The sequence below is a fragment of the Haemaphysalis longicornis genome, unplaced genomic scaffold (assembly GCF_048455015.1).
Source record: "Haemaphysalis longicornis isolate Haplotype H1 unplaced genomic scaffold, Haemaphysalis longicornis Haplotype H1 scaffold_7, whole genome shotgun sequence".
NCBI lineage: Eukaryota > Metazoa > Arthropoda > Arachnida > Ixodida > Ixodidae > Haemaphysalis > Haemaphysalis longicornis.
In genome coordinates, this window is record NW_027526422.1 from 9905238 (window position 1) to 9922483 (window position 17246).

At 47.4% G+C, this 17246-nt stretch overlaps 1 protein-coding gene across 1 annotated transcript in view; it reads right to left on the bottom strand.

Annotated features, from left to right (window-relative positions):
* Nucleotides 1-2812: 2812 nt before the first annotated feature.
* LOC144145009 (uncharacterized) overlaps nucleotides 2813-17246 on the bottom strand; it is a 61113-nt gene continuing 46679 nt past the window's right edge. Inside the window, exons 7-9 of the mRNA XM_077676510.1 lie at nucleotides 15501-16096; nucleotides 12058-12077; nucleotides 2813-3652 (exon numbers count right to left, since the gene is read on the bottom strand). Of these exons, the coding sequence (XP_077532636.1) occupies nucleotides 2813-3652; nucleotides 12058-12077; nucleotides 15501-16096 (1456 nt within the window). The remainder of the gene's footprint in view (nucleotides 3653-12057; nucleotides 12078-15500; nucleotides 16097-17246) is intronic.

Below are 17246 nucleotides of genomic sequence, written 5' to 3' on the forward strand. Positions count from 1 at the left end.
ACGTTCTACTTGGAACGCACGTGGAGCACGGTCATGCGGTTCTATAAACCTTGTAGTCGGCCGCCTCCATTCACGCGCATCTCCGCCGTAGTGCAGCGCTGGCATCGAGGAACCCGGCGTGTAGCAGTGAAACGCGGTAAATTCAAATCGCCTTGCGCAAACCCTTAGTGTGTTTACCTTGGGATGAGCTTAACGTACAGGAACAGCATGAGAGGTAAGCGGGAAAGCAAAGGGGGGCATTTCCTTGGCAAATGTCTACAAAGACTATCGTCTTTTGACGACATTTGCAACGAAAGGAGCAGATACGCGGCCAATTTTTTTCCTCCGATACTGAACTGCGGGCTTGTACAACAGCTGCTAAAAAACGAGATGCCGCTTGCTTAAACTTTTCCTGGGACGGATTATGACTGCTGACCCCACCGCCTAAAACAACAAGCCTGGTTCAGAATGGTGTTCAGCATTAAAATTTTGGCGGAGCATTGCAGAACGCGAAGAGAAAAATCTGACAACCACCTGGAGTGCAGCCACACGGCTACGAAGGAAATCCTTGCAGCGTTCGAATAGCGCCGTGTCTAGAGTGCCGTGCGAAGGAACTCCATTTCAGTGCAGCAGCCGTCGCTAGAGCGCCGTCCTACATTGTTCCGACCAGGCTCTGGTTCCGACTAAGATGGGAGAGGGAAACGCGTTTTCTACTGCTTAGTCTAACCGTTCTGATACCACGTCCGGCTGTTGCCTCAGTTAATTTGATTTTGATTATAATTATGTTCGTTAGATTACGTTAGGTTTGGTTACGTTACGTTACTTAAAGAGAGCGAAGTATACACTGCGAGGCACTGCATTTCTTTCGCGAAACGCCGGTGGGCGTCGCTTTGGTGGAGTGAATGTGGTACCACCGGACGGCACTCTAGCAACGGCCTTCTCATTAACTTCGTGGCTGGAGAAAAATTCTTCTGAGTCGTGAACTCATCCTGGTCCGGTATTGGCACTAGCGTTGTCTAGCATTTGTAATACCTTGATCAGCATTCTTGAGCTAGATTAAGAACATTCCGCGACACACCTTGCGGCAATGAATGATCCACTTGTTTGACGGCCGCAATACTGATTAAGTTATCGGAAAGAACGCCAGCGCTTGAGGGCGGTTGCAAAGGATGGTGATGCGGTTTTCGAGACGGAGCGTGAGACCAGCGTTATCGGAGGTTCACTCGACAATTTTGACCCTTCGGCGTAATCGAAGTTGGAGTGCGATCAGAAGAATTAATCCTGCAGGGCCGCTACCTACCTTTCGAGGGCACCATGTACGTTCCAGGCCATGTGCACTAGCGACTGACGAATGCTGGAGCTAATAGAATTACAGAATTAACTAATTTGATTTCATTTAGGGGCTAAAACGTCGTTCGTGGACACGAAACCTTTTTGTATATCGGGTACACACCATCCTTGAGAAAGGCGGGGCCGGGAGTGGTGGCCGGTGAGTAATTGCGCCGGTTGGGGTCATTAACAATGGTTCAACTCTAATAGCATGGACCCATCACTCACGTACTACGACAAAAGACGAAACACTTGCGCATATCTGCAGTATTGCGTGAAATATGGAAACATGAAGATTCAGAAGTTCGAGCGAGGCTCGGAATGCTACCCAGGACAGAGTGTTTCGTAATAAAAAAACGCGCATGCGCTTTTTTATTGACCCGCATTGACCCGCATAAACAAAGCGACTGCAACGATAGCTCTTTCAACATATTATCTATGGTATGTGATTCTTCTACACTACGCACTGGTCCGTCACTGCCACTCAATTTTTTCCTCCGTTAGTAAGAGGACCGGGATAACGGTCGCTGCCTCCTACAATAAGACAATAAACATTTCTCGATCCTGTTGTCAAATATGGGTAAGCTTAACTGGACAACCGTTCGAACAGTTATCCATCATTGCGCGATATTTTTAATTCCCAGACGAAGGAAAGTAAAATGCAAGAAAGAATAACCCGGTGAGTCTCTCGATTTTTAACTGCGTGAAATTTATTGTGGCGAATGCTTTTCCGCATAACGGGCCATGGCCAAGGTACTGAGCACTTGGGTTTGTTGCGTAGACTCCAGTTTCTGCAAAAAAGAACAAGAACGGGTCACGCCAGATTTATGGTTCTGCTTCGGGTTTTTAGGTTTGGCGTCACTTATGTACGTTTTGTCCAAGAATATCCCTGAACTTGGTACTTCTCTTAGTACCTCACAAAAGCTGTCCGCATGCGTAGCGACATAAAATAAAAAATTGCTGTGATTAACTCCAACTCGAGATTAACTCCAACTCCAACTCCAACTCCAATTCAAAATTTCATGCATTATTTACGATCTTAAGGCGCTGTCGAGTTCTGGAACAACTTCAAGTGTTATCGCTTACCTTAATTTAGGCAACGAACCTGTCTAGTGAGCGAACAGCGAAAACAGAAGTTTCAAACCATGAGACCAAGGCATATTTTACGCAGCTGGCATCAGGGGCGCCACAGAATTAACAGGGCCAAATAAATCATATGTCCATTCATTTTAGATATTCTTGCAAGTCGTTAATTAGTAAATTGTAGACGGAAGCAATTATTCGTACAACACTGATCAGCTCTGCACTATTAGCAGGCCTAGTAATCTTTCCGAGGAGAGTTTTCCATGCTGAAACGCGAACCATTAGGTCAGCGTTTCACAGGACGCATGTAATATCAATATATTTTCCAGTGTAAAAGCTAGTCGTCTGTATCGATGTTCTTCGGGGTCTTTTTGCTGCTGGAGTTAGCGAAACAGAAAAGGAAATGAAAATTCATTCAGCGTTACTTACACTTCTTCTTGCGGAAGAGAATGTTGGTGTAGTGGAAGGGAGTGCCAAGGCCGTAGCCGTAGTTCAGGCCATAGCCGAGCAGACCGTGACCGAAGCTGTAGTGGCCGACACCATAACCAAGGGTGCCGACGCCGTAACCGTAAACTGGAGCTACACGGTAACCATGGTGGGCGACTGTGGCCACCGCTGGGGTGTGGTGCACGGTGGTGGCAGCGACAGCTGGAACATGGTGAACGGTGGTGGCGACAGCTGGGGCAGCAGCCACAACTGGGGTGGCATGGGCAACGGTTGCAACAGCTGGGTAAGTGGCGACGGGGGTGGCGGCGTAGGAGGTGGCAACCTTAGTCACAGCCGGGGCAGCAGCCACAACTGGGGCAGCGTGGGCAACGGTTGTCACGGCTGGGGCAGCGTGGTAGGTGGTGGCGACGTTGGTCACAGCCGGGGCAGTCGCTACAACTGGAGTAGCGTGGGCAACGGTCGCCACGACTGGGGTAGCATGGACGGTGGCGATGGGAGCAGCGGTATAAGTGGTGGCAACCTTCGTCACAGCTGGGGCAGTGGCCACAACTGGAGTAGCGTGTGCCACAGTGGTGACAGCAGGAGCATGGTGGTAGGCGGAGTAGGCCGGCACAGCGTGGTAGCGGGCGACGCCAGGAGCCGCAAATCTGTAGCCGTATCCATAGGCTGGATAGCCGTAGCCATAAGCGGGGAATCCATAGCCGAAGCCAGGATATCCGTAGCCGAAGCCTGGATAGCCGTAGTGATAGCCGGGGTAGCCGACGTAACCAGCAAGGGCGCCGGTGGCCAGTGCCAGTGCGAAGCTAACACGGAGCTGTAGGACGGAACAGGGAAAATGTGTGTTAGAAAGCAATGAATTATTCTTCCAGGCGGGATTTCACCTGCGCTAAAGAACGCTTGCTGTATGATTACCGCACTTCCCCTTTTTTTTTCTCTCCTTTGCCGAGTATTTTTAATGCGGAAGCATTCGCTTATTTTGTCGGAGGCCAGGTGTCCTGCGTAACCAAACAATTTCACACAAATTGGCCGATGACGAAAAGAGAATGAAATTAAAATGCTAGCGTTGAAAAGAAAATTATGTACAGTGGGGCCTGGGTGAAAATCAGCCCGGGTAAAAATCGTACCCTTATCCCCCCGAACGCGACAAGAGCGCGTACCCCAACATCACCGCAGCTAGATGACTTTAACCGAATAAAGGTTGACGCAGTTAATGCGAATTGTGGCCTTCGACTTGGAAACGTGCGTGAGAGACATGCTTATAGGCGTAATTTGAGCATGTTAATTGCAAAACTAACAACTACAAGAATAGCAAAATACACTCCCGTTGAATGCCTTCTTTGTTGGTGCTGTGAACGCGGGTGTGTGCCGCGTCATAGTAAGGACAAGAAGACGCAAAGGGGGAAGGAGATGGTGATAATTAGAGGAGGACACGGTCTTCAATTGTACACCAGTGGTTTACCATTCACTGCGTTCTAAAGAATGCTCAGGTGTACTCGAACGTTTTGCGAATTCTGCTACGTCAGGGACTCAGCCTTCGCGGTATTAGTATTAAAACAAGCCAGTGTGAAAAGCCAGTGTATTTCCTGCCCTTGTCTGTCATGACCTTCAAAAAGTTGCATGCGTAGGTGAATAAACAAGGTATGTAATAGGCAGTTACGTAATTCTACACTTGGCATTTGCGTCGTTTCACGGATCGAGCTGACTAGAACAACTTGTTCTTTTTATATATGGCATCGCTGCAGGTGTTTTTGCTGTAGTCGCTCCTTCAGAGCATGGCAGCCAGTGACAGTTTATTTGTAGCCAACAATTCACTCAGTTTGGATCGCTGCTGGCATATAACTAAAGACCAGCGAACGCCCTCTGAGAGGGATGTTCCCCTTTTCATACTCTTAAAATTCGACTAAAATAATAGATTTTGTTAAGCAGTCTTCTGGCATCTGTTCTTTCCATGACTACCTGATAGAGGGGACGAAATTGTATGAGCCGTAAAGAGTTAGATTATCGGCTGATTAAAGAAGGTATAGTTATATATTTCGAACTTCTTCCAACAAGCTACACTGCGTGCTACGTTTCTTCCCCCGCAGACTCTAGCTGCCTTCTTCTTATGTCTTTCTCCGCGGGGTTTAGTGCAGATTTAGTGGCAACAGGAAAAGACCCCTAGCTAACAAAACAAAGTTGGAGTCTGCGCCGGGGTATAGAAATCAAACCCAGCGTCATAACGCAGCGATAAGTAATGGTGTAGCGTTTACACGTCATGGGAATTTCTTAGTTGTCCCCCCAGGTTTTCGAAGTTCGTCGGGGTGGAGGGGTAGCTTTGAAACACCGGTTCAAACTGCAGAAAACTACAGTTTCTACTCAACAAAACAACGAGCCAGAAGTTGAAGCTATAATCGTTCCTGGAAGCTGTCCTTTCTTTTCGTGCTTATTCCAGGTAACGAAAATAATCTGCGTACTTGCATTACGTATGATATCGAGGAATCACCAGACAATGCGCCTCTTCGGTAACTTTCGGAATGAAGCATTAGTGCGAAGATACATGGTAAGCAAGGCGAAAGTCTTTGGAGAAGAAGCAAGGCATACTCACGGCGATCATTGTTGATGCTTCGAGAGAGGTCGAAGTGAGACTGCAGCTGATCTTAGGTTGCCGTGAGAATGCTTTTATACCTACCGCTGTGACGACCGAGAGAAAGGCCGCATAATTCACGATACGAAGCTATTTTGGCAGGGCGCTTCTGACGCACACCGCATAACAATATATTTCGCTGGACATAAACAGCTGCTGGGATATTACTGATACCATCGCTGAAACATAGATGTGTAAAAACGTCACCACGGGATGAACTCCTTGTAAAAGGTTTGAAGGCCCTCACAGGGGTACAGGAAAACATTATCGGCATTTGGTCACCGGTAGCTTTCATAGTGGACTGCTTCGACATTCTTATCGGTGAAAGTGCAACTAAATCCTCTGAACACTAATTATTGCCCGAAGGCCAATACTGCCCGCCATTCTAAAATGCGGTACTTGTTTCTTGTCGCTCCATTAGTCGGACTACATACGTTCGGGCTTCGGGTGCACTTCGCTTAAACAAAACAAAAAAAAAACATCCTTGTGAAAACGACTATTTTAAAGAACTGTGGTTATATTTCTAGGTAAATATAAAAATACTGTTAATGGTGGATACAGTAGGTCGAAGACCTTTTGACCGAACCTCCGTATGTGAGGCCCTGCCACACAAAAAAAAAACGATAAAAGGGCCACGTGATGTATCAAGAACCTGTTATTACGAGAGGAAAGGTCAATGGCAAATCGAACGAGGAGCACAGACACTGCGCTGGCAGACGACCAAGTTTTGATGGCATCACGAGGGCGGCATAGGCCTGTATTCTGAGTCTCTTTTCCACTCCATTTGCTCGCTCCACTCGGCTGAGAGGGAGAATTCCGCAATACTTATGCATGGGGAAATCGATTTCAAGAATCTCCTCCACTGGAGGCTCGAGTGGAGGAAGGACTCAGAATACCAGGGATGGCCTCCTTAAGCAAGGGCCATAAACTGGATTAACATAGAAATGTTGGAGAAAATCAGGTTCGTAAAAAAAACACCAAAATAAATTAGGAGTGAGGTAAAGGAGGTACGTTGTAGCGACTGTCATCCCCGATGTTATTATTGAAGGAATAGCGTAACGCACGATCACGCAGTTCGTAACGGACGTTCACTGTGCAATCTAAATAAGGGCTTTCGGAGGCGCATGTGTCCACAATACGGACTGAAAGTGCGACTTGTAAAATAACATCTGCTCAGCGTTTCTGTCTAACATGCGCGTTTTCCATAAACTGTGTGGGGCTACAAGAAAAATATAAAGCAGGTCATAAAGCAAATCATCGCAAGGAGGTACAAGTTACCGCACACTGTGGAGTGTTAAATGAAAGTACTTTTGTATGTTGAAGGACATCCCGAACAAAATAGCGTTGCCAGCGCAAACAAAGGTTGTTGTTGCTGTTCCTGTCTTCATGACACTTATACGAAGGAATCGGGAGCTCTGAGTGGCAATGTGCCCGCTTCAAAAAATTTGCCAAACTATGAATTTCAAACGTGAAAGTTGTAGAAGAATGCGCGCCCTGTGACACCTGAACTTGATGGCACGTGAGTAGACCAGGTGCCCAACAGCTGCGGAGAAACCTGAGTCTTGCGAAGCTGTGTCGTGTGCCAGCCTGGTTTTTGACGTGATATGGCCCGTAAGACGTAGAAATGAAAGCGAAGAATTAAGAAGGCGCAGACACGGTGTAGCGGAAAAGAAGGCGGACGCGGTAATTCGCGCCTAAAGACAAAGAACGAAAGCAAGAAAAGCGATGCAAATGCGATGTTGCAGCAAAGAAGTTGTTAATAAGTATCGCCAGGATTTGGCCTTCAAAGCACGTAAGCGGACTAAAGTGCCTCCAGGTACATTTCATTATTTTGAAGATTGCACTAGTGTGTCCTTGACCTTCCGTAGGTAGCGACCACTGAGTTTTTAAACAACTTCAATGTACGATGAAGTTATTACGCCTAGGTCTTATTGGGGGTGTCATTTGGAAGTTTAGCACAAGTAAGTCATTATTTGACTATTTAGCGGTACTCTAAAGCCTTTGTTTCTAATGCGTGCCCGAAAAGAAAACATTATGAGCCGTTCGTGGCTGAAAACGGGTGCAGAGGACAAAGTTCAACGGTAGAGAAATAGACAGGGCGTGCGCTTTCTATTCTGTTATTTTGTGTACTTCACGCTCGTCTAGTGACCTCGTAATTCACGCTCGTCTAGCAGCTAGTGCACCTGTCGTTACTCTACTACCTTACACTGGTTTGCAATGTGTTTTCATGCTTTACCAGCCTTCAAAATGTTGAAATCGATGGTTTGCTCGCTGAACATATGTACGGGCTAACAATGCTAGCGATCTGTTTGATTCAACCTCCCTTCCCAAATTTCGCCAGTGTCTCGTCCTAGTTGAGGTAAGCAAGGCGGTACGAATTATGGGGGGATGGAAAGCTCCCCCTTTCGCCCGCCGTGTTCTTGTAAAAACTGCGCGGAAATTAACGGGAAATTTTGCAACATAGCCTCATCCTTCTGTAGTTTAATCTGTTGAGGTAGTTAGACGTTGTTTACAACTCCTTCACTTTAGTTTCGTTTAGAGGTGAATTCATCGAATTCTCCCACCTGATGCCAATTTGTGGAATTTTCGTTACTGCATAATGCGGTGACTCCGTAGTTTACTGGCGAAAAGCAACAGTTACTAGTGGAGCTTTGGCTCGTTTAAAACTCCCGCCACTCCATTGTCTACAGAATCACATTTTATGGGGAAACACAGGGACGAATTTCTAACACCCTTTGAGAATCAACTCTAACGAGCATGGCGTGCCATTGAGATTAAAGCGTGGAGTCAGCTTTCAACACGCGTGATATCCTACAAGGGGGCGACTTAATCTTTCTGGGAACTTCCGACACTAGTCATGGCGCGAAGCTGACATTGTGGTTACCCAAAAAGTGCCGTTACTAACGGCCTTGAAAAAAAAAAGTTAAATGACTCAGTTTTGCGAAAATAGAAGTTGGGTGTGTTTTTTAAATATATTTTTACCTGGCGTCAGGCGAAATGAGGCGAATGATGTTTGACAGTGAAGCGTTCTATTCACATAATGGTGGCCACGACCATGACAGCACCGACCCAGTCTACACGCGACGGACTGCTTATTTTTCATCTCGGATCCACTGTGGAGCTACGCCCCACGTCTTCTTCCTTCTTCTAACAATAATTTCACTGATCGAACAGCAGTCATAATTTTTTTGTTTCTTACAAGTTTGCAACTGCGACGGGCACTGTATAAATCCGGCACATTACGTTACACTGAATTACTGTCCTTGAAGGGCCCATGGGGATTAGACTGGTGAATAAGGATGTTTCTAAGGTTCGGAAGCATTGGAGATTGGAGTCAAATGACAGCCTTTGGTAGGGTGTGTGTAACATCCTTAATCGAGTACTGGGACAAAATTTTTATGTTCCGTTTTTTTCTTCGTGGCTACCGGTGCCTAAGAGCCCACCAGTCATATATAATGGCACATAATATTGTCGAACGCAGCATAAATGATTTCTTTCAGCTCCATTTATTCGTGTCAGTTTCGGTTTCGGTGAAGCGAACACTGAGGCGGTAGCCATGACTGGAAAGCGCATTTAACGTCACTGTTCTCGTCGCACCACAGCCCATGCCGGTCTGTGCGCTGTGAACGCGCCAGACCGGCCCGACCGGCCGTAGTCGCACGTGATATCAGTCCCTTAAACTCTGACGTGATACACAAAGCGGAAAAGCGCGCGCCAACAGCACCGCGGCCGCCTCGATACGTCACGGGAGCCCTGACGTCAGCCGTTTGGGTCGACGCGCAGATGACGTCATGAGCTTGCTCGATGGCGCGGATGTGCTTTCTCTTGCAAGCAAGCATTAAAATAGGTTTAATATGTGTTCTACTGAGCGGTTACGGTTTTAACTTCCGAGGGGGTATCTGCATATACAGAGCAAGCTTTTTCCATAGTTTTCTGAGCTTTGAAATTTCGTGGCAGTACTCTTTTAAGTGCGGAACTCTGCACAGCCCGTTTAAAAAATACATGCAACGCGTCCGTTCAGTTGAGCGCATCACTCGAACGTCTATTTAGCGGGCTGAAGACGTCTTCAGGAAGAGTGGTGGCAAGCCCTGGAACAATAACCTCGAGGACCAATCGCTTATCCATGATATTGAAGGCTTCTGGTTCTAACAAAAAACAGAGCCGGTGTGTCTTTCTGCTAGGCTAAGAGGGTTTCATTTGTGGCTCACAACGTACTCTGTCTTTTCTTGCTACCACACACACATACAAAGGTACCTTGAAAGTCATTCACTACTTTTAGATGCGACGCTGAGAGGAGCATCTCTTGCCGGCGGCCATGTCCTGCGTGCGTCCGTCGTCCGCGTCCGCACAGCTGCGTCTCTCCTCCGCTCACCTCCTCTCCTCTCTCCGATAGCGAACACTCTCTCCCAACATCTGCGGTCGCGCTGCGCGCGGCTGCGCACTGCGCGCATGTGCAGTACTCTCTCTCTCTCCGCGGTCTCCTCTCCTTCGGGCGCGCTCCGCATATAAGCGTTCGGCCGGTCTCTCAGTCGACGGTCGTCCGCGCTTGCGCTTGCGCTTGCTCTCTTGCCGTACCCGACGATTGCTTGATGCGACGGTTCCTTGAGTGAGTGAACGCCAATGGAACCCCCTTCAGCGTCGCATCACACCAGGGTTCCCGCGAGGGGAGGTGGGCGTAATTTTTTTCGGAATAATCAGTTTTCTATTCACTTTCTACTGAATTTATATACTCAGTAACTTTACCTTTGCAGAGCCACATTACACGGCTGCTCATTTGGGGTTACACTGAGTGATTTTAGTCATGTACTTTTTTATTTTACCAATTAATGGTCCTGAAGACAGTTAGTCTTGTCTGCTGTGGTACAAGAAATAGAAAACACCTTGCACCCTTAGCGCCAACCCTGCGAGCAGTAACAGTAATGTCACGCTGGTCTTCAATATAACCGTCTCCAAGACGTAGATGTCTGTCTATTTCATAATAATTGGTGCCTTTTATTTTCGTCAGGGGCAAGTTACAGAGGCAAAACATGCTGGCAATCCGTACAACGTTGCCCTGCGCGCTCGCGAAATTGTCGTCACAGCTAACGTTGGCCAACCGTTGGAGAGGAAGGTTTGAGGGAAATAGTGTTATAATTTTCTTTCGAAAATGAAAATCGCGCAAATCAGCCGAATCAAGCTGAACCATAGGTTACGAATTCTAAACAATGTTTTTAACCCACCCTTATATCCCTCTAAGTGTCGTTTCCCGCATGAAAGAAATTCTATTTTTATATACGTAGTAAGGCAATCAGGGTGCCTGTCGTTTCACGATGGTGCTTACGCACGTTCTCTGCTCACTCGCGGATATTTTCGGCAACACAACATCGTAGTTGCGCCTCCGTGGTACGGCTTCACTGCGCTACAGTGTAGTCACCTGTAGGTACGCCATTACTTCCCCTGATGTACGTATGTATGTATGTATGTATGTATGTATGTATGTATGTATGTATGTATGTATGTATGTATGTATGTATGTATGTATGTATGTATGTATGTATGTATGTATGTATGTATTGTAGATCCACCAACAGGCGTAAATGGTCTCGCCTAGAATCGGACACCGGAACGCCTGCTGTTGTAGGGGAGGGGGTATAGGGAGGAAACAGTACATGGAATAGGTGGATATGATAGAGAGCTTACATGAATCATATATAACACACAGGCAAGATTAAGAAGGGACACCCCTGATGCCGCTTCTGCGATCACTTTGGGCGTGTCACTTCCAGAATGTATGTAATACCGGTTGTGTTTTTGAGACTATCGGTAATGATTTGCACCGGACCTTAGCCCCTGGCAATAGCGAAAACATTTAAAGACAGCGAATTCACAGCGCCCTTCAATTTCCCTTCGTACGGCCTTTTCTTCCATTCGATGGGGCCATGTTACGGACAAATTCATGTCGTGTATGTACGCCCGGAGATGGACATGGGGGTTCTATCAGGTTTGGATTGCTGCTTTGCTTTCAACTTGGCTTTCTGATTAGTGTTGGCTCGCGACAGCGCGTCTCTGGCGAGCACCAACAGGGTTGTTGCTGCTGCTGTTCGTTCGTTGTTGTTGTTGTTGTTGTTGTTGCTTCTGCTGTTGCTGTTGTTGCTGCTGATGCTGCTTCTGCTGATGTTGTTGTCGTTGTCGTTGTCGTTGTTGTTGTCGTGTTGCTGCTGCTGCTGTTGTTGGTGGTGGTGCTGCTACTGTTGTTGTTGTTGTTGTTGTTGTTGTTGTCGTTGTTGCTGCTGCTGCTGTTGCTGTTGTTGTTGTTGTTGTTGTTTCTGTTGCTGTTTCTGTGGTTGTTGTTATTGTTGGGTTGTTTATTGCTCGAAGGAATGACCCAAAATGCTCGAGGGAACGGACCCAGAATGAGTGGCGGACGTTGCTGGCGCTGCCGTTAAAGATCGTTCACGTCTGCTAGTGCACCAAGTCGCCCGACTTGATACCCACCATGAGGTAGTGGCAGTGATCTACCTGAATCCCATTGCCGGATCATGGAAGAATGTCACAGGTCTACATTAATTTCTGAGGAGCATTAATTTGTAGTGTTTACTACTGGGGCGACACCGCACCCGCTTCGTGACCGCCGAAGCTACACCCAACGAAATCGAGGAGGAGGAAGAATGGAGCACACGGGGGAATTACAGATGTCGTGCTTGGTAGGACCCTTGTCTTAGTGGCCGAGAGTATCGCGTTGAGTTCCGTAGGAAGAGGGTCATTTCGAAGATCGGAGTTTTCCGCCCGTGTGGCCGCCTCATGATTGGCATTGTCTCTGGGAACAGCCGAGGCCCGACGCACAACTCAATAACTACCATGCACGGGAAGTCATATGGTATGTAAGGAAGTGTCAGAACAGTATTCATGGGGTGTATTGATTGTTTCGGTTCACTAATGACTTGATTGCCAGTGAAAAGGGCGATATTAGAAATAAACATGTGTATTGAAGATACCCGGAGTACAGATACCCTGCGCTTTTAAAACAAACGCATGCAAATACGATACAAGAAATTTGTTTTCAGGGTGAGTGCGAGTATGATTTTGACTAAAAAAGCAATAGCACCCCCGTTGTCTGCACATGCAACGTCGGGGTATGAAAGGCAGTTATACGCGAAATTAACAGCGTGGCTTTGTGCCCAAACAATATGCTGGGTTTTGCTACGTCTTGTGATTATATATCTTCCCACTGCTGAAGCTTGGCAGCTCCAACCGGCATGCGTTGCTTAAACGCTTACAATGTGTTCAGGTGAATACGTGCCTGATTGGTAATCCTCGGGAAAAGAAGAGTTTTAGCAAGTATTCTGCAAATTTCTCATCAGGCATAACAAAGTTTCTGCGAAATTCGCAAATAACGTGAATGGCGGACTGTGAGAGCTGGGCCAGCGTGTCGCACTGTTTAATGAATTTAACGATTCTCAGGTGTCACTTTGGTAATAGTTCTTCCCACCTTAAAGTCGAGGTCATATGTGCCTAACTTCCTGCAGATTGCAGACTTGCTTGCGTACATTGTGACTTGGATTGGGATACAGCAGACTCGGGATAAGACGAACCCGGTAAGACGGACTCCGGTTAACACGAACAACACATTTACTCACTTATAATGTTTACAGTGCAAAAGACTCCGCTATGACTAATCTCCGATAATGCGAACAAATCGCGGTCCCTTCGAGTTCATCTTAACGCGAGTGTACTGTAATTCCAAGCCCGCTGCTTGTGCCGACGAAGGTTGTTAAACAACGGGAAACATTTGACGTGGGCCGGAAAGGTGCGACTGCGAAATAAAATAGCTAACTCCCCCTAAAGGTATATAGACGAAGAACATCGACGTTCCAGAACCAGTTCGGCTCTTTCCTCGGAGTGAATGGGGACACATTGTAGCAGCGTCTTCTTCAGCGCCGGTGGTCACCCACGGTCTCACGCAATGATTACGGGCTTTTACGGAAAAATAAACGAGATCAAATGAAAGCGCCTCGCTTTAAGGCACAGTGCACGCGTGTACAGAGTCCGGCGACCCGCAATAGAACGATTTAGATCCAGTGCTGCTCTCTGGATATTCCACGACTAAAGTATCACACTTTTTCTCCAATTGGTTTCCTGTGATTGGGTAACTCGGAGAGCTCGCCGACAGCGGTGCGCTCTGGTTTCGTTTCCGGACACCGTTCTTGTGCTTCCTGATTCGTTCCGATAGATTTTTTTGTTCTGCTGATGTATAATTAGGGGCACCCTGCATACGGAATCTTGTATACGCCACCAGGAGTTCCGTCTCTTTACGTACGGTCTTCGGGGCTGGGCTAGGAAGGAGTTGGTGTGGCATAGACGTAGGCTTGTGCACGCACTGTGGGCAGCCGTTCTTTTTCTTAATTTATACCGGAGTAATTTATCCAGGGGTAATTTATCCCGGCATACACCTCTTTGGCTCCTAGCTCTTGTGGATTCACAACGTGTTTGGGGTGACCGTTGCTTCGGTCACACCAAAACACGTTCCAGTGACCAATGCTTCGATGTTCAAAAAAATTACGCGGGCCGGTTCTTTCTGGCGTTCAGAGTCTGTGGAACATATGCTTTTTTGGCTGTGTAGTTTGAAATGCGCACAGGAGAGGCCTCGTGGCTGACTGAGTGACCTTCATTATGACTGCACGCATTCTCCATCCACACGGGTCCGTACAGAGCTAATTGCTCATGCTAAACGAAAAGCCTTCCAGTGTGTTCCTCATGCGAAGATCGAGAAGAGAGGCGAAGAGTGTGAGAGGGGCAGGCAAAGTAAAGAGGCGAAGTTTGGCGGCAGTGGAGTCTGACCCGCTTTCATGCGTCGACGGAGTTTTCTATGTTTGTATTACAGAGGAGCAGTTTTGATTACAAGACTTTCGCCTACATGTAACGCCGTAAAATTGTTTGTGGCGAACTTTAAAAATGCGTTGAATTGAATACTGGTTGTTTCTGAAAAGGGAGTTGCTACATTCGTATACGTTGTATTCACTGGCGAGGCATGCATGCAGGCAACCAGGTGAGTGCGCCGGCACTGGTTACGTAGGGCTCCTCGGATGCCGGTACTTGTCCGCCTTAGCATGCATGCTAAGCACATGATGTGTGTTGGACGTTCCGAAATCTACCCCACCGAACGCGAAGTAGTGCCTCGACTCCTATGTGAGTGCGATTAATAACATCTCTGTTGACACCACCGTTGAGGATCGGGTTGAAACGGAGCAGACGACGCACGCCGGTGTTTTTTTTTTCGTTTTCGGCATGCGGGCGGAGTGGCACACGCCGCGCAATATCCGTGGCGCTTCGGCCATGTCCGTGGCTGCTCCAGTTTTGCCAAGCGAAGAAATTGACAGCTTAACTTCTCAATGAATATCATGTATAGGTTCGAGAAATGTGGTAAGTCTCTGGTTGATATTATTCGTCTGTTCAAACTACACTAGCAAATGCTGTGAAATGCCACGCTCAAGCGCGTACTAATGAGTTTTGCTCTCAGAGTGAATGCGTAGCGTACTGTATCGTCACCAAAAGAAGAATACGTTGGTTGGCCGTGATCATATGTAAAATGTACAAATTTTATTGAGGCATAGTGCTTCGAGTAAACACGGACCCCCAACGGGCCATGTTGGGTGGATCCGATGGTGGCTGTCCAGTCTCTGCGAACACACAAACAAATCAAACAAATCAATGATTGCCTCGTACTATACGCAACCGATCCTGTCAGAAGCACGTTACGTACATCGTGTTTAAAGTGCCGCGTGGTACCATTAAATTTCTGTGAAACGATGTATGTTTACTTTAACATGTTCAATGAATTTTCAGCAACAGCCCTGCTGGAAAGGAAAGTTGCATAAAGGGTTCTCCGAATATTAATATCAATGACGTTTTTTAATGCAGCAGAAGTAGTTACTATAAAAAGAAAATGACCTTTTAACACTCAACAGTGACAGTAGTTTTGGGGGTTTCGCTGGGTGAGGGGAACTCAAACACCTATATCAGGGCAGACAGATTGAATACTTCTCGGTGGAAGGATACTTACACTTCTTCTTGCGGAGGAGAAGGCTGGTGTAGTGGAAGGGAGAGCCGAGACCGTAGCCGTAGTTTAGGCCGTAGCCGAGCAGACCATGGCCGAAGCCATAGTGGCCGCCACCGTAACCAAGGGTGCCGATGCCGTAGCCGTAGACTGGAGCTGCATGGTAGGCAGTGTGTGCCACGGTCGCCACAGCTGGGGCATGGTGGACGGTGGTGACAGCTGGGGCATGGTAAGCGACGACGACCGGAGCAGTAGCCACTACTACTGGGGTCGCATGGGCGACGGTTGCGACGGCTGGGGCAGTGTGGTAGGTGGTGGCAACCTTGGTCACCGCGGGGGCTGCGGCCGCAACCTTGGTCGCGTAGGAGTTGACTGCGGTAGCAGCAGCTACGGTGGCTACGGCTGGTGCGCGGTAGGTGGTGGCAACCTTCGTCACAGCGTGGGCAGCAGCCACAATCGGGGCAGCGTGGGTAATGGCGGCGACAGCGGGCACAGGACGGTAGCTAGCCACAACTGGCACAGCGTGGTAGCTAGCGAAAGCCGGAGCAGCGAATCCGTAGCCGAAGCCGTAGGCTGGAACTCCGACGTAGCCAGAAAAAGTGCTGGTGGCCAGGGCCAAGGCGAGACAAGCACGTAGCTGAAAAATGGTATTGAAGTTGGTCAGGTTGCGTTAGCATCCTTATTCCGGGGGAGCATTAGCATGGGCTCATCTTCTGGGGTCAAATTTTCCGCCCTGAATTCACTATGGTCTGTCTGGGACACAACCCGGTATTCGTATTGTGCGTATAACGGTGGGAACAGTCTTCGGACTACCCGTAGACTGTACATGGTGAGTCCGATGCCGCTAATCTAATGGCCCCACTTTTCTAACAAATATATGTAAATTCATGGCAACAAATGTAAATTGAACGAAAAATAAATAGGCGTGTAACTAGAGCTGTAGTGGTACGCGGGTACCGATGCGAATGAAGACTCTTCATTCCGGAGCCAATTCAATTTAGTTGGTCCAGTCGTAAATTCCACGGATCAGACCGAAATCGTCTCCTCGAAAATTGTGAAAAGGGTGCCACTGCCACTGTGGAGCAAGTGCGCCAACAAAAAAAAATATTCATAACCTGCCCATTTAATGCTTATTTGAAACAAGACCCTATCACCACAGAAAATGTTTTAATGTTTCGAGCAGATATATCGTTATATTTCAGCATGGCTGCATCGCACAAGTGGGACAAAAGAATTGCTTCTTTTCAGACCAATGTAACCATATTTGTTCACCCAAAAGTGGGCCAGTCCTGCCACATTGCGAGAAAATCAGCCCCGAGAAATGCCCGCTTATGTGTGGTATAAAACCTGCCCCATCACGGTTGCACTGAAACCGCTTGCCACAGCGCTGATGATATTGACGAGGGCGGCTAATTACTGTGCTCTCTACAAATTTAACAATAAATCGTTTTATTTACTTTACTCGATTAATCTGGCTCTGCTGTCCAACTGCAAAACGTGCCGGTCTATGTGCCAAGTAGCATAAGTGCTACTGCTTTCTAAAACCTGTCTAGCAGCGCCCACTGCGCTTAATTTTGCGTACATGTGCTTCTGTTTGTTCTAGTAAATAGTTGTTAAATACCGTTGTGAACGCTTTCCTTCTTGTTACTAAAGTTTTGGACAGATATTTACTGTGCCAATTGTTTTTAAAGAATTGCCATCCTATGATTCTGTGATTAGACAGTTTTTACAAGTAGCCTTAGTTTTACCAAA